Source organism: Aspergillus niger (assembly GCF_000002855.4).
Source record: "Aspergillus niger supercontig An12".
NCBI lineage: Eukaryota > Fungi > Ascomycota > Eurotiomycetes > Eurotiales > Aspergillaceae > Aspergillus > Aspergillus niger.
The window spans coordinates 484906-501950 of NT_166527.1; the positions used below are offsets into that span (position 1 = coordinate 484906).

General features: G+C 52.4%; 6 protein-coding genes across 6 annotated transcripts; 4 read left to right on the plus strand and 2 right to left on the minus strand.

The window, feature by feature from the left end:
* Positions 1-1405: 1405 nt before the first annotated feature.
* On the plus strand, positions 1406-3579 carry An12g01870 (uncharacterized protein; the record flags this gene model as incomplete). Its single annotated transcript, XM_001395236.3, has 2 exons — positions 1406-2533; positions 2581-3579. The coding sequence occupies 2 exons, from the start codon at positions 1406-1408 to the stop codon at positions 3577-3579; spliced, it is 2127 nt and encodes a 708-aa protein (XP_001395273.3).
* Positions 3580-4316: 737 nt separating this feature from the next.
* On the plus strand, positions 4317-6016 carry An12g01880 (uncharacterized protein; the record flags this gene model as incomplete). Its single annotated transcript, XM_059750715.1, has 4 exons — positions 4317-5309; positions 5381-5488; positions 5819-5940; positions 5983-6016. The coding sequence occupies 4 exons, from the start codon at positions 4317-4319 to the stop codon at positions 6014-6016; spliced, it is 1257 nt and encodes a 418-aa protein (XP_059605534.1).
* A 255-nt stretch (positions 6017-6271) lies between these two features.
* Positions 6272-7877, minus strand: An12g01890 (uncharacterized protein; the record flags this gene model as incomplete). The annotated part of the gene is made up of 4 exons (XM_001395238.3): positions 6272-6379; positions 6428-6610; positions 6663-7722; positions 7810-7877. 4 exons carry the CDS (start codon positions 7875-7877, stop codon positions 6272-6274), a joined length of 1419 nt encoding a protein of 472 aa, XP_001395275.1.
* A 915-nt stretch (positions 7878-8792) lies between these two features.
* On the plus strand, positions 8793-10446 carry An12g01900 (uncharacterized protein; the record flags this gene model as incomplete). Its single annotated transcript, XM_001395239.3, has 5 exons — positions 8793-8898; positions 8945-8988; positions 9057-9150; positions 9201-10237; positions 10303-10446. The coding sequence occupies 5 exons, from the start codon at positions 8793-8795 to the stop codon at positions 10444-10446; spliced, it is 1425 nt and encodes a 474-aa protein (XP_001395276.1).
* A 1250-nt stretch (positions 10447-11696) lies between these two features.
* Positions 11697-13404, plus strand: An12g01910 (uncharacterized protein; the record flags this gene model as incomplete). Its single annotated transcript, XM_059750717.1, has 4 exons — positions 11697-12127; positions 12194-12261; positions 12352-12478; positions 12540-13404. 4 exons carry the CDS (start codon positions 11697-11699, stop codon positions 13402-13404), a joined length of 1491 nt encoding a protein of 496 aa, XP_059605535.1.
* Positions 13405-13703: 299 nt separating this feature from the next.
* Positions 13704-15924, minus strand: An12g01920 (uncharacterized protein; the record flags this gene model as incomplete). The annotated part of the gene is made up of 2 exons (XM_001395241.3): positions 13704-15808; positions 15915-15924. 2 exons carry the CDS (start codon positions 15922-15924, stop codon positions 13704-13706), a joined length of 2115 nt encoding a protein of 704 aa, XP_001395278.3.
* Between the last annotated feature and the right edge of the window lie 1121 nt (positions 15925-17045).

Genomic DNA, 17045 nt, shown 5'->3' on the forward strand with positions numbered 1-17045 from the left:
GTAGCCGGGCCCTAGCGGAAGCCCACTCCACTACTCTTTCCTCTGGACCCCTGAGTTACAGGTCCATCTCCCAAGCTCCATATCTCAAAAGCTCGGTGTGGATTGTCGTAAATTCGTATTATAGAGACGGTACGGGGTGTAAGAGCAAAGGTTTCTGATGTGGGCCAAGGCCTCAGATCTATGTGCATCGGCCATATATTGGACAATACCCTCAAGCCGGAACAAGGCCTAGCGTTTACCAGAAATAGAGAGAGCACTCGGAGACTCGGGGCTCGATGAGTGCCAGTGATAGGTGGAAGGATGCACCACCCTCACACCCAAGCGTGTATAATTCCATGCTGGAGAGGTTTACTGGACTGACGAATTCAGGCGCCAGGAGAACAGACCACCGCGTGCTGTTTGCCGAGTCTGTGAGCGCATCACACAACCCTTCTCGTACCCTGCGTATAATTAGGCGCAGGGTTGAATATAGTAGGCAGCCAACAGGGTCTGCAGGTCGGTTCGTCTGCCAGCATGCAGAAACCAGACAGAAACGGTCGCAACCTGCATAAAATAAATTAAAAGGACGAAATGCGGGGGTGGAGGCCATGCTGACCACTGGTGGCCTGCGAGGTTCCTCGTCCAGGAACTTCCGCTGTTGGGCACCGCCTACTTTCTCTCGGTGCAAACCGTGATATTCCCAGCGTCAACGCTGCCGATGATCATCAAACCCCGAGGCTTGCCTGCTCACTTCCCCAAAACAGGAGCTGAGTTCCCGCGTGGATATATTGTGTTTTTCTTCCTCTTTACAATCTTCGTTTGATGGGCCTTTCTTTGCTTTTCGTCTACTTCATACCTCATTGTTTCCCCGGACAATGACCACTGCAGCGACTAACTGATTACCTGCATAACTAACTGACTTGGACTACTTTGCCCGGTCTATTCGATCCACTTGCTATTTTCCCCCTCCTGACAAACAAAGATCCCTGCTCTCTGGTGCATCTAACCTACTGGTTTCCCTGCGACTCGGTGTCAATGGCCCCTTCGAGTTAATCTCGCCACCCCTAAAGTGTCTCAACGGGTACACTTCCCGACTATCCGTCAAACAAAAACTCCAGCAAACTATCCCCCGATCGCAACGCAATGTTTCACACGTTTGAAGGGTTCGAGAACCCAACTCTTCCGGCTGCTGTGCGCGGACGCAATCAACGTCAACAATCTGTCGGTCGCCGAGTCACGACGCTCCGCGCCTGCACATCTTGTCGGCACCGAAAAATAAAGTGTGATGGTGAAAAGCCATGTGAAGCATGCAGATGGTATAAAAAAGCAGACTTGTGTCAGTACTCTGATCCTCGGCCATCTCGCAGGTGTGACTGTCCCCTTCTTCCATAGCAGCCGGCATTGAGGGACGACCCAAAACTGACAAATGTATCGATCAAGCAGGCATGTGGAGAAACTGTCGACCACACTCGATGAATTCAGGGGAGTGCTTGACAAGCTCTTCCCTGGCATTCCAGCGGAGACCCTGGTCAACTTGCCTCGGGACAAGCTTCTGGAGCTGACAGGCAAGGGGCCTTCCCAGATGCAGACGCAAGCGCCACACCCGGCATCCCCAGCAACCTCGGCATCGGTAGAGGCTCACGCATCGCCAGCATCCAGCGAAGACGGCAATCTCGAGTCTCTACAGACAATACCTGATCACACAACTGATGATCGTGAATTGAAAGGTTCTGAGCTAACGAGTACCGTATCCGACGACGTTAACGCTTTATCTCTCTCGGCCAAACAGCCATCTTCCTATTTGGGTGTCTCTTCCATCCATGCTGTGCTAAAGGTAATAGTATGGCTGGAGCCGAGCTCTCTCTCTCATTTGTCTCGCGCACCCGCCACAGGAGTCCGTCGAGAATCTGTCATGGACATTGCATCTCCAGAGGCCCAGGCCTGGCAGGTTTTTGGGTCACAGCCCCATCATGGCACGTCCACCCATAGCCCACTCCAGGTTCCCGAGACTCAACTGCTCGATGCTTACTTCACCTACTTCCAACCTTTTGTTCCAATGCTGGACGAACAATATTTTCGCCAAACGTATCTTTCTGCGCGCAGGAAAGACAAGCAATGGCTCGCGTTACTTAACATTGTCTTTGCTTTGGGCAGCATAGCAGCCACCCCGGCCGACGACATGTCCCATCAAGCATATTATATGCGGTCTATGAGCCATTTGAATTTGGAAAGCCTTGGATCACCACACGTGGAGACTATCCAAGCTCTGGGCCTCATGGGTGGCTATTACCTTCACTATAGCAGCCAACCCAACCTCGCGTACTCCATGATGGGAGCCGCGTTGCGCATGGCGGCTGCTCTGGGGCTACATAAGGAAGTGTCAGATGGCCAGTATGGCAATGGCAGGAATAGGCTATCTTCAGTTGACCATAAACGTCGGGTATGGTGGTCTCTTTTCTGTCTGGACACGTGGGGTGGCATGACCTTGGGACGGCCAAGCATGGGTCGGCTGGGTCCAGCAATCACCGTTAAGCTACCACATTACAGAGAAACAGTATGTGATACGTTGTGTGTTGTAATGGGTCTAACTGACATACTTAGGGCAATGTGCTCGACCTTCTACCACTTTTGGAAAATGTTCGCTTTTGCAAGATCGCGACACAGATACAGGAGGTCCTGGCCGTGGCACCGCTGACAAAACCTCACGAAATGGCACATCTTGATAGCCAGCTTTTGGAATGGTATGATAACCTTCCTTATATTCTTAAAGACCATGAGCCATGCTCTGAGTCGATTGCGATCACGAGAACCGTCATGAAGTGGCGCTATTACAACCAACGCATGCTCTTGTATCGCCCCACCCTGCTCAGCTATGCCATGCGCCGCGTACCATACATTGTGCTCAGGTCTGAAGAAAGGACGGCAATTGAAAGATGTAGGGAGATTGCCGAGGCTACCATACAAGATGTAGCCGCCAAGGCACAATTCCATCAGATGTCAGGCTGGAACGCAGTATGGCTTATCTTCCAGGCTGCTATGGTCCCTCTTCTAGGCTTGTTTCTCAATGATGGTACGGTTGATGATCCAAGAGCGACAGCTGAAGCGTGCCAGGCTCAAGTGGAAACAACAATGCTTGTCCTGGAGCGCTTGGAACCTTGGAGTCCAGCCGCCAAATCAACGCTCGAGGCTGTTTCCCGAATATTTGAGGCTGGTAAACGTGGCCCCAGCGTCATCGGGGAAGCCCACAGCATTAACAGCGGTAGCTGTGTAACGTCTACTGAAGAGACTCTTGGCGCAGTTCCTGGGGTATCTCCGATGCAAGTCGACTTTGGTCGCGCTATTCCACACGACAGTGGATTTGTCGACCCATTTGAACCCCAGTTTATCAATGATTCTGCTGGACAGTATCTATGGGACTTTCTTAGTTGGAGCGATAGCAACTTGTTGCAGGGTTTGGCTGATATTGACAATGTCAACAATGGACCACTGTTTCCCCAGGAGGAGAGAAATGCAAAGTATGGATCCAGCGACACTGCGTTTTTTGGAGGCCAATTGGGAGATTCAACATTTTTTATCAATTCAGGGCCGTCCTTCTACTAGGCTGTACTTACAGGGTGCAGCCTTATCGCTGCCGGTGTTCACTTTTGTCACATGGTGTTCTATTATTCACTCGCTCTATGTTTGTTTTGTTGTTCCCCGCCATATGTTAGCGATCTCCACATTACAGAATTATTTATGATTGATGCATTTACGGGCGATTCGGAGGATTCGGAGGATTTATGTCGAGAACACGGTATCACGATAGCAAAAAGAACTGCTTCAGCAATATATTTTTGATCTACAAAGTGTATTCAAACTAGCTATGGTTACATAGTAGGTTATGATATGGGTGGGCGCCTCCTCACTATGGATTGAGAATATAAAAGATACTTACGTCTCCGATAAAACCACCTAGTTCAATATCTTAGACAAGAAAGCTAAGGCATAACAGAAAGAAAGAAAATATTCCGAATTTCTTCTCTCATCTTCGAGTACACAGTTTCATCCTAATCGGGCAAGATCATCTCGCTGCTGACTCAGCCATCGATCCGGTCACGTTTCCTCGCGGCCGGGATAGCTTCATCTAACCAACCAGAACCCACGATGCCCACCAAATAGACATAGGATGGTGAGATCAGCCGGATCTGTACATACTAGCCACTACTAAATTGCCCTGGCATCCTAAGACGATCCATCCGGTCGTCGAAGGCTTCATTGTGGATCTACTATCAGGAGTAAGCTATCACCGATGAAGTAACCACAACACGACCTCTCTCTACATCAAAATGCCATCCAAAATGGCGTCCTTCTTCCAAACCCCCTCCCTAGTCTACACGTCCGCCATAGCTCTCCGCGCCATCCTCCTCATCTACGGCGCCTGGCAAGACGCCAACTCCGCCGTCAAGTACACCGACATCGACTACCTCGTCTTCACCGACGCAGCCCGCTACGTCTCGCACGGCGCCTCGCCCTACGAACGAGACACTTACCGCTACACGCCTCTCCTAGCATGGCTGCTCCTCCCGACCTCCTGGTCGGGCCCATCTTTCCTCTTCTCCTTTGGAAAAGCCCTCTTCGCCCTCTCCGACGTCCTCGCCGGATGGCTCATCGCCAGATCCCTCGTTTCCGCGTACGGAATGGATGCCCCCCGCGCCCTGAAGTACGCTAGCTTCTGGCTACTCAACCCCATGGTCGCGAACATTAGCACTCGAGGGTCCTCGGAAGGACTGCTCGGCGTGCTGGTGATCGCCCTGCTGTGGGCTGTTCTCCGCAGGAGGGTCGTTCTTGCAGGTGTGCTGCTGGGTTTGAGTGTGCATTTCAAGATTTATCCGTTTATCTACGGGGTGTCGATTCTTTGGTGGCTGGATCGGGAACGTGATGGCAGCAGCAGCAGCACATCTAAGAACAATGCTGGCGATGCCAGTATCATCACCAAGATGATCAACTTCATCACTCCCTCCCGCATCATCCTCACCCTCTCCTCCCTCATTACCTTCTCCCTCCTGAACCTCCTCATGTATCACCTCTACGATACCCCCTTCCTGCAACACACCTTCCTCCATCATCTTACTCGCATCGACCACCGCCATAACTTCTCGCCTTACAGTACCCTCCTCTATCTCTCTGCTGCGGGCGAGGTGCAAGGGAATTTTGAGTCGTTGGCGTTCATCCCGCAGTTACTCCTCTCTGTTGTGGTCATTCCGCTTGTGCTGGCGAAGAAGAGTTTGCCCGGGGCGATGCTTGCGCAGACGTTTGCGTTTGTGACGTTTAATAAGGTTTGTACGAGTCAGGTTAGTTACCCCTATCTTTATCCCCTTGCCCATAAGCTATTTGGAATGGGATGGGCTGATAGGGATGGTAGTATTTTCTGTGGTACCTTATCTTCCTACCATTCTATCTACCCCGTTCTTCGATGCTAAAAGCTCCGCGGTTTGGGGGAGCAGTTGCGGCGGCGTGGGTTGTTGGGCAGGTATGTGTTTCTCTCTCTCCTTTTGGCTTAACTTTTGTATGTTCCATGTAGGTTGTGTACTGATTGGTTGGTGGCAGGCGCTGTGGTTGCAACAAGGGTATAATCTTGAGTTTTTGGGGCTGAGTAGCTTTGTGCCTGGGTTGTTTTTGGCTTCGCTGGGGTTCTTTGCGGTGAATGTTTGGATTTTGGGGATTATTGTGGGAGATGTTGGGGCTTGTTAGTTGAGATTTTTTTTTCTTTATGTTCTGTATTAAGTATTGAGGGTTGTGTTGTGTTGGAGGGGAGATATGGTGTAATTATTTAGGGATTATTGTGTGCGGTAATAGGTAGATATGTTCAAGTATGGGATTGGGGTTGAGTACAGTGGAATACTCCTTAAGACTATGTCAAGGTTACAAGATGGGTTTTAGAGAAAAATATGTTTATCAAGCAGAAGTCATATTGTTCAAGTGGTAATATATAAATTCGTGTTTACATGACTACATTTGTTCCAGGTCCTCAATGGATGTTTGCCACCTCAACACTTAAGTTGTAAGACACACATCTAGTACGTCGCTGGTCAGAATATTCAGCTCAATATCAGCACTTCTTCGGCACAACCACAGTCATGGAAAGACTGGATCGCAATTTGACATCCGTGCTAGTTCATCGTCCAGAAATATAGACCTAAGAAAGGAAGAAGAAAGAAGGGTAATGTATTAGTAGATAAGCGGTGGGCAGAAAGGTATAAGACATAAGCCTCCGCAGCTAGTAGATCAATCAGTCATAACTCCGTAGAATGCATTACAGCTCTTGCTTTTGGCGGATTTCTCTTGGTGGCCGGAAGTTACCGGACCGCAGCTCCTGCCACGCCAAGTCGAATCGCGCACCCAGTAGCCAGGCAGTGAAGATCTATTCGGGTTAGCCAAATTCAATTAGATGTCAGGTGAAGGCACATACCATAACGACCGAGGTGATGAACACAATCACCACCATGAGACCCATCATAAAGTACATGTCCTTCCGAGTCTCGGCGTGCTCCTCGGCCTGCTTCTTCTCCTGTTCCGTCAGCTCGCCAGTGACACGACGCTTGGCGGCCTCGGCATTCTGAGATGGGAAGATGGTCTCGATCCATTTTTCAATCTATAATCATTAGCGCAGCCCAACCAGAGCAGAGGGGAATAAAAAAACATACCCGTCCACAAACAAGGCTGACCTTGAGGAAGTTAGGGTCCTTGGGTGTGTTCTTCTTGTGAATCTTGCGCGCGTACTTGCGGAAGGCAGCACAGAGGATACGCAGGTTCTGCGTCGACTCGAACATCAGCTGGCACGCCTCACCCTTGGTGATCTTGATGTTACGCTCGAAGATCGCGGGGTTGCGGAAGCAGAGCTCCAGCGTGGCAATGGCCATCGATTGCGGGATCGCGCAGAAGTTAAACACACTCTGCTCACGCAGGCCAGCCAGGTAAAACAGGCAGTCTTCAACATGTTCCAAAGCGTTCAACACCATCTCGGAGCTGCAGTTCAGTGCAGCTTCGCGGTGCTCGGGCTTGAACAGATCATCGAACTGCTTGACGTGCTTGGACCAAATCTCTTTGGGCCAGAAGCGACGTCCATCATCGTCGTCCTCTCGGATGTCTCGGATGATGTTTGTCTTTTGGAGGAAGAGTCCCATGGACTTGTGCAGACGCGCGCGTTCCAGCAGGGCAGGGTTACCAAACTCGGCCTCGACGAAGAGGCGCGTCAGTCCTTCACCAACCAAGCCGGCGACGTAGTAGCAGTACAGGTCGTATTCCTCGACGGTGATCACGCTGGCGTCATCGAAGGCCGCCTTGCGACAGTAATCGGCCATACCGTTGCCCATCTTGTCAGTGATGTCCTTGATGATGGCCTGGTAGGCGGGCTTCATCTTCTTGAACTCGGTGATGACATTGTGAAACTGAACCAGCAGCTCACGGTCCTTCTCTTCGGGGCGGTTGCCATTAAACGTCCAGCCATCCTGTTCCAGGAAGTCCTTGAAGCCACGCAGCAGGGGTTCCTTTGTTTCCAAAGGAATCGACGTGTCATCTTCGATGGTGTCCAGCCCGCGAAGTGTGAGGTAGAAGACGCAGACGGGCATCAACAGCTCCGGGTGGAGCTCCTTGATGACGGCGCTGAAGCTCCGACTGGTCAGGTCGAGGAATTTGAAGCAGGCCTTCTCAGTCTCGGTTTCGTTCTTCTCATTGCGCTCATGAACCGGGGAGTGCCAGATCTTCCTATGACCACGGGCAAAGCCTTCGTAAGCGTTGGCACAACACACTAAAGCCCATCATAGCCGGTCGAGGACAAGGGCCGGAACCAACCATTGCAAAATCGACCTCAGTTCCGAGGGATGAAAGGTGTAGTAGATGGCATTCGATGCGAGACCCATGGTGGAGGGTAGATTACGATCGAACGGTCAAAAATGACGAAATAGAAGAATTAGGGTAAAATGGGGAATTATTACACGTAATAAGAAAGGGAATGGAAAGCAGAGGGAAGCAATGCGGGAGAATGACCGAATCAACGGAATTCGAGAGGAAAAGAAAGGGATGGGATGGTACAATAATGTACAAGCACAGCGAGCGAATGCCTCACTGGCTGGGGAGGATGAGCGGGGAGGAGACGGGGAATCCAGTCAAGCAGACAGAGGAATGTAGGAGTAGGAGGGAGGCGGAGGAGGAGGTAGAGGAGGGAGAGGGGGTTAGAGAGAGATGTAGAGGAAGAGGAAATAAGTAAACAATTGGGAGGAGAGGGAAAATCAGGGGGGGAGAGAGGAGAAGAGGAGGGAGAAGAGGAATAAACAGAAGACGAAGAGGAAAAGGAAGAAAAAGAAGAAAAGAAAGCGAAAGAAGGAAAATTTTAAAGGCCCGCTTGGAAGGCGGCGCGGCTAGCGGCTCTGGGCTGGCGGCTGAGCGCGTGCGGGCGCATAACTCGGTATTACGGCAGATTACATGGATCGATGCATGTATTCCGTGCTATCTGTGTGGAATGTGACCACTTGCTAACCATACGTGACAACCGCACTGGCTGCCTGCCCGCCTCAGGCCATTCCCCCATTGCAAGTGACTGTCTGTCTCTCTCCCCGCCATGACGGAAGAAATCCAGCGGAAAACTAAAAGCCAAAATAACATCGTTTAGGCAGAAAAAATCACAGGAGACACATCTGATCCTGTTGTCGCTACCAGCACATCCTATTCCCGATCACCTTCTATTTCTGTCACACGCCTGCCGGCTGGCCTTGATTTTTCTGCATCGGTGACCGCTAGATTGATTGCGTGGTTGGGTCCTGCTCACATCGCCCGCCATGGTTGCCGACACTTCCTACTACGACGCCCTCGGGGTGCCGCCCACCGCGACCGAACTCGAGATCAAGAAGGCTTACCGCAAACTGGCCATTATCCACCATCCGGGTGCGTGGCACGCTGTCCTCTGGTTGACCACTACTGATCGTCGTAGATAAGAACCCCGGTGATGAGACTGCGCATGCGCGATTCCAGGAGGTGGGTAGATACTGTTTGTTTGTCTGCTCTCAAAATCATGCGCTCACACACACTCTCTACTATGACAGATCGGTGAAGCCTATCAGGTTCTGAGCGATGAAGAACTTCGCAAGCGCTACGATAAGTTTGGAAAGGAGGATGCTGTTCCCGGTGGAGGTTTTGGTAAGACATTGCATCTCGCAGGCAATCAGTCGGATACTAATGCCCTACAGAGGACCCCTCGGAGTTCTTTGGCATGATCTTCGGTGGCAACGCCTTTGTCGACCTCATCGGTGAAATCTCGCTCATGAAGGACCTCACCACTACGATGGACATCACCATGCAGCAGATGGAGGAGGAAGAACTGGCCGCATCCGCTGAGGAGAAGCTCAACATCCACGACGAGACCCAGGCGCACGCTGCTGAAGGCACTACCGAAGGTGCTGCCCAAGCTACCCCCGCCGAGTCGACGACCGCCGCTTCCGAGAAGCCCGCTGCCGCCGCATCCCCGAGCTCCGGCACGAGCACCCCCCGCCGCTACATGGGCCAACAGGCCATCATGGACAAGTCGGAGGAAGAGGCGCGCATGGAGGCAGCTGGTCTGTCCCAGGAGGAGAAGGAGCTGCGCAAGAAGGAGAAGAAGAAGGGTGGTTTGTCCCGAGAGCAACAGGAGCGTCTGGCGGCGTACGAGTTGGAGCGCAAGAAGGCGCGCGAGGAGCGGGTCAACACTCTGGCCACGAAGTTGGTGGACAAGATCAGCGTGTGGACGGAAACCGACAAGAGCCCTGATATGACCCGCGCGTTCGAGGAGAAGATCCGGCTGGAGGTGGAGAACCTGAAGATGGAGTCGTTCGGTTTGGAGATCTTGCACGCCATCGGCGCCACCTATGTGCAGAAGGCCACCTCTTTCCTGAAGTCGCAGAAGTTCCTGGGTATTTCCGGATTCTTCTCGCGGCTGAAGGACAAGGGCACGCTGGCCAAGGAGACCTGGACCACCATTTCCACTGCCATTGATGCGCAGATGACCATGGAGGAGATGGCTAAGCTGGAGGAGCGCGGTGGCGAGGACTGGACGGATGAGAAGAAGGCCGAGTACGAGAAGAAGGTGACGGGCAAGATCTTGGCGGCAGCATGGCGGGGCAGCAAGTTTGAGATCCAGAGCGTGCTGCGTGATGTGTGCGACCAGGTGCTCGGAGACAAGCGCATCAAGCTGGACAAGCGCGTTGAGCGTGCTCATGCTCTGGTGATTGCGGGTAACATTTACTCCAAGGTATGTTCACCGTTCACTACAATGGGATTCACTACAGGGGTCTGGATGTATGCTAACTGTGTCAGGCTGAGCGCGATCCTGATGAGGAGGGTGACTTCATGGCGTTCGAGCAGCTGATGGCGGAGTCGATGACGAAGAAGGGTAAGGAGGACAAGAAGAAGAAGAAGAAGCACGAGCACCACCACGAAGAGCCCACAGCCACTGCCTAGATACCTTGCATAGTCTATTTTTGTTTTTGTGGTTCAGACTGGACATTGGATATATGTTGAGTAGCGACCCGGCATACCCTGCCAGATGCGTAATAGATGTAAGCAGAATGAATATCAATTAGATTCATGTTACTACTGGTAGGTCATTATAGTGATTACTGTCGCAGCATTTACCACTCACTACTGCTGCTGCTGCTGGCGGTGGTGCCCCGTAGGGCTGAGACGATTACTACTATTAGTGGTGGTACTAAGTTCACCTTCCGACAGAATATATCTCGGCCGTAACGGTCTCCTGTGCTCCGGTTAATCAGCACCAACCACTAACTACTACTGCGACTAATACCAACTCATGATCCGTTACTGAACCGGATATCGCCGACTTCCAAGGAATTTTGGTTACATGCGGAGTAAGTGACGTCGTACGATAGAAGGTACAACCGCCAACTAACCCTGCAGGTGTAGCGGTAGTGGCTGCGGGGTGAGACAGACAGAAAACTGCATGCAGGAAGAAAAGTAGTACTATTTCATCAGTCAATGGGATATCTTACGTGCCACTCATAAGCAGCTCTACTGTTCCTTATCTCAACTCACAACAATGATTGCCTACCTACATTGTTGTACTAGTAATCAGTATATAACCTGGGAAGCAGGTCCTACCCCTAACATTCACCGGCGCCCCTCTCAAAAAAACTGGAGATAGAAACTACCGAACCCGTCCCGCCGTGTCTCACCTTCTGATAAGCTTTCCTACTGCCAGGAGGGATTCCATCTTACCGGCTCTCTGCTGCTCTCCAACCCCGCTTTGGCAGGATTGGCGGTCTCTCTCCGTCTCTCTCTCCAACCTCACGCGACCAATTACCACAATCAGCAACGGAAGGCTTTCCCGCTCCATGGACTTCACCACCACACTATCACTATCTGGTCAGTAGCACCACTGCGTAACCTGGATCCGTTAGCAGATTTCTCCTAGACTTGAGCCGGTCTAAAGCTTCGACTCCGCAATACTTGCCTATCTACTACTTCTTTCCTACCAACCTAACAATTTAGCAAACCAGCCCCCCCGCACCACACATAGCAGGCTGGCCAGCATTGATACGACGGACTCCGCTCAATTCCCACTCAGTTCTAGCATAGATACAATCCAAATAATTATTCCGCACTGAACTCTCCCATATATAACCACCTCACCTCTTCCCCCCCCCTTCTACCATCCCTCTCCCCATGTAGCCACCCCCCACACCGTAACCATCATGATCCTCCTCTCCCCCCTCACAACGGCACTCCTGTGCCTCCTAACCCTCACCACCGCAACAAACACCACCACCACCCCCTTCAACCTCCACTCAACATGGGGCAACCTATCCCCCTACACCTCGAGCCCAGGCTTCGGCATCCCCCCGGGCACGCCCAAGACCTGCCAACTAACCCAAGCGCACATCCTCCACCGGCACGCGCAACGCTATCCCACCTCCTACCTCCTCGACGCCGACAGCATGGAATCCTTCGCCCAGAAGCTAAAGAACTACACTCAAGCACACCCAAACAGCACCCTCGCCACTGGCCCTCTTTCTTTCCTCAATAACTGGAGATACCTCATGGGCACAGAGGCCCTTCTCCCCACCGGCGCAGCGACGGAAGCTACCTCGGGTGCATTCCACTGGTCCCGGTACGGACGTGTATTGTATGATGCCCCGGCGGGCATGGCCGACTGGAGTAACGAGTTGAATGTGTTTCCGAATGGAACGAGGAGGAGCAAGCCCATGTTTAGGACGACATCGCAGGCGAGGATCTTGGAGAGTGCGAGGTGGTGGTTGAGTATGTCTCCCCCCCGGCTCTTTCTCTAATTCTTTCAATTCAATTCAATTCCCCTAGTAGATGAAAGAAGAATGCTAATAAGACGTATAGGCGGCTTCTTCAGCAACATCGCAGCCAACAGCTCCTCCGATGACTACGACCTGGTGATCATTCCAGAGGGCGACGGCTACAACAATACCTTGTCAGGAAGCTGTCCTAACGGGGATACTTCAGAGGGGTAACGCATATCCCCCATCCCTCTTATACCCAAATTGCCCACCTACTAATGATAAAAATAGAGACGACTCCGCCGAGCAATTCCTCAAGATCTACACACCCCCCATCATCACCCGCTTCTCCCAGTACCTCCCCTCAACCCTAAACCTAACCTATCTGGACATCCTCTCCATGCAAAACCTCTGCGCATACGAGACCGCCGTGCTCGGCACCTCCTCCTTCTGCGCGCTCTTCACCCCCTCCGAATGGGAATCCTACGCTTATATCCTCGATCTGCAGTTCTACGGGGACTACGGCTTCGGCTCTCCCTCCGGAAGGGCCCAGGGGATCGGCTACGTCCTCGAACTAGCATCTCGTCTTCAGGGCAAGGTGATCGAGAAGCAGGTTGCGAACGTCAACATTACGTACGACTCGAACCCGAGCACATTCCCGCTGCATCAACCACTCTACCTGGATATGTCTCACGACGACGTGATCGTGTCTGTGTTGGCTGCGCTGGGTGTGGAGTACTTCAATATCGGGAAGGATGGAATGAAAGGGAATATCAGTGCGAACGAGGTCCCTCTGAATCGCACGTTCCGGTTGAATAGGATTGCGCCGTTCGGGGCGCGGTTTGTGACGGAGATTTGGAGGTGTGATTCTTCCTCTGCTGCGGATATTGAGGTGGATGCGGGTGGGGAGGTGGTTTATGAGAATCCGACGGTTAGTGAGGGGGTCGGGAAGGAGTATGTGCGGTGGGTGTTGAATGAGATGCCCGTGCCGGTGGATGGGGTGTCTGGGTGTGAGTCGGATGGAGGGAATGGGTTTTGCTCTTTGGAGGGGTTCCTGGGGGGTGTGAAGGAGATGCAGGAGTTGGCGGGATTCGAGGAGGCGTGTATTGAGGGGGCGGGCAGTGGTGGGGGCCAGGTTGGGGATGGAAGGCCTTAGGATTACTACTTTCGTGGTTTTTATGTTGTCTGGAGAGAAGTGAGGGTGTGGATGCATGCAAAAGTGGTATATGGTATATAGTATGGTATATGCTAGAAAAAATTCACGCGTATGGGTATCTAGCTCAGAACAGCTGCCGGCCGGCCATCTATCGCCATCAACACGATCAAACAATCAAACAATTCAAAACGCATAAGGAAAAGCTAAGACTAAATGCCAGCTTTAGTCGGTCAGAACAAATAGCACAGTACACCAGCGACGCCGTATTAGTCTAGATGAGATAGTAGTATGCAATGCAGCTAGCTGCCGTCCTCGGAAGGCGGTTCGGAGTCGCTCCGACTTGATGGACGAGAAATATCCTCGAGTTCTTGCTGCTCGTGCAGCTCGTTGAGCTCGTTCAGCTCATTCAGCTCCTCCGGGGTGAGCACGCGTCCACCCAGTTGCACGTCGTTTACATGGACATTGTATTCGAGTGCGCGCTGTCCCTCCCTAATCAATTCCTCAGTCCATCCTAGACACCGCTTGAGGCTCTGGTTCAGCCGCTGGCTGTCGGCAAGAAGCTCCTGATGCTTCGCCAGGTCGATGAGGAACCGTTTCTCATCCCGCGCACGATGCTGGGAGTCCTGATCTGCCTGCGAGTCCGGGCTCAGCACCCCGTCTTCCAAGGAGTCTTCGTCGCTAAAGTCGGAAAGTTCTTCTGGCGACCGCACCGATGAGTGCTCGCTTGCTTCCTCAACTTCCGGAGGAATCGAGAGAGCGCCGGACACGGACCGGCTGGACGTCGCCATGGATAGACGCCCTGAGCGACTGAGGCGTCGGTATCTCCGCAGCTCGGCGTTCTGCTTCCGCATCTCCCGTTCTAGCGTGCGGTTGATGGCGAGAAGCGATGAGTTGCTGATTTCAAGATCCATGATCTTCCGCTCCGTACGCGCATTAAGGGCGCCGTTAGCCTGTCCGCTTTCTGACTTGGACGGGCTCTGCATCCCCGAGTTATGCGTATCCACTGAAGCGATGGACCCATTGCTGAACACTCGCGGCCGGAGACCTGGCAGCGGTTCGGATGCAATCGTGCTAGCATCGATCTTTGGTTCTGATGGCGATATGATCAGCGGACTTGGCCGCAGACCTTCCTTCTGAGGAGGCGAGAGTCCACTGTGGCCAGAGTCGAGACTCGACGATTTAACGTGTCGCACGGCTGGAATCGGTCGCGCTGATACGCTGCTCATGGGTGGACTATGAGCCTGTGACCCTGCTTCAAACGAGTCATCCTGCGACCCGACTACAGACGGCCCATCAGACAGCCGCGGATTCGAGTCCACCCGGGCTGGTCGCAGCCGTGGCGAGGCAGACGGTTTCGCGGACACCACCGATCGCGTCAAGCCAATCGACCGGCGTTTATACGTACCCCCCACCTCACTTACCGGGGACTGCCTCTCTTGCGCCCCGTTTGCGTAGATAAAAGTGGTACCGGACGTTTTTGTCTGCAGCTTCGGGCGGGGCTCCTGCTCGGAAATGGTCGATCGTGCATCGGAGGCGTGAAAAAACATGGGGGCCCCGGCTGAATTATCCGACGCAGAATTAGGCCGGGAAAGATGGTTGGACTCCATCGTCACGGTCCTGGCCCGGGTTGTCCGCGATGGTTCCAGCATTGCCCCCCGAACGGGACTCCGCTCCGTCCGGAGTCGCCCCGTATTTGACAGCTGGCCCACATGCGGTTGTGTCCAGGTCACCTGGGGCGACTGTTGCCCGTTGGTCGGGGTGTTGTTGTTGTTGGGGGAGGAAACAGCACCATCGCGTCTGCTGTTGCGGGAGCCGGATCGAGGGGTAACGTTGGCACTGAGCAGGGATGATGATGATGGCTCGGGATCCCGCTTGGAGGGGGCGGACGAGGGATGTTCGGAGGCGGCCAGTCGCTTGGGAGTTCGATAACCCCCGGGAGTAGCGAGTCGAGGAGTCAGAGGGGATTTCTGGGAGCGATGAAAGGCGGCGCTGAGGGCGGGGGTGAGTGGTTTGGCGAGATGGCCATTGTTTTGTTTATCGGCGGCGTTCATAGTTGCGGGAGTCGAGGGGCGGAAAGGAGAGCGGCTCATGGCATTGCGACAGTGCTCGAGAATCTGCAAGCATGATGATGGCACCAGCCAGTCGACAGCGGGTTCTTGACCGTCCAGATGAGGAGAGGAAACGGCCGAGGCTGGAAGGGAGGGAAAAAATGAGGCGAGAAGAAAACCGGGTGGGATGACGATGCGGTGCGTTGAATTTGTTGTCAACAACACCTGAGAAGAAAGAAGGATAATTAATGTTTGGGTGCAAAACATCCCCCCGCCTAATCCGGCTAGTCTCCAGTGGCCCCTTTCACCGCAACTCACTTGATCCCTTGATGGGTTTCTATCCCAATAACTATTTCCTATCCTCGGTCTATACACGTTCTCACTTTCATCTTCTAATTATCAACACTTGAAACCATTCATATCTTCAAAAATAGTAGTAAGAGTAACTACAATTGCACCCACCCTTGCGCATTGCAGTCCCCTTCACATGGGCTGATGCATCCCCCCGACCATGGGTGAAGTCGGAGCTGCGGCTCCCTCCGGAGGAGTAACCGGACAACCACCACGCCGATCACCCCATCGCTTCCCTTTTCCCCCTACACTACACGACCCTACACTATTGTAATCCACGGAACCGGAGTATATCTTTCTGATCATCTGCCCTTTCCCACATGACAGATGTGATTTGATTGATTCATTCCCTGCAAGCCTTATCGGTTCAGATCTCGTCGATCAAAACATTCGTCTCCATGGGGAGCTGCTGTTGACCACGTGATGTGTGACAAACAACTATTCGGGGATGCAAGGGGCCGTCTGCCACGTTGATCTTGAATAAGAGGAGAGGGAGGGGGCTAGATCCACATTCCTGGTTGTCAATGCGGGTTTGTGATATGTGGTGAAGTTTATCGGGGGTGATGGTATTTCTATCGGGAGTGCTGTTGCTTGGTGGTTTGAGTTTGACGAAAGATACTTGGTGAATACTAGATGCGAGGTTGTGCTTTCCAATGTATGATCCCTTTCGTAGTATTATTTGTTGAGTAGCTAAGTATAGAATCGTCAAGGAGTGTCGTGGATGGGTCCTCGTTTAATGTAGATACATCCGTCAGTACTTAACTAACCCTTAATTAACCTATTAATAGAACCGTCTGGCTGGGTGCCAGCCAACAATTAATCGATGCAGCATAAACAACAACCCCTTCATGCATGCAATACTGCCTTACAGCGATATTATTGGCAATGATATATTTCTTCATCAACGCCAGGTACCCGATGGTTGATCTGTCAATTAGTAGATAGCAGTGATGATAAGGTTCTATCGTTCTCTCCTATATACAAGCCTGCGATGGTAAAGCTCTCGTGAATTCCAACATTATAAACAAGCTGCACATAATGAATTTTATAACCGAGAAGCTCCTTATGAAGGAGGTCGCGAAAACGGGTAGGTATTGACCGTTGGGAATGGATGGTTGTTTCTCGTGACCAGATCATGTAGATCTGATTGATCACTTCTTTCCCGAAAGACTGGGAGCGTCTGTCATGTCGGTGTCAGACGCAATGCCACCGTGGCCGGCATCGAGTGCGGGATGTGAGTTG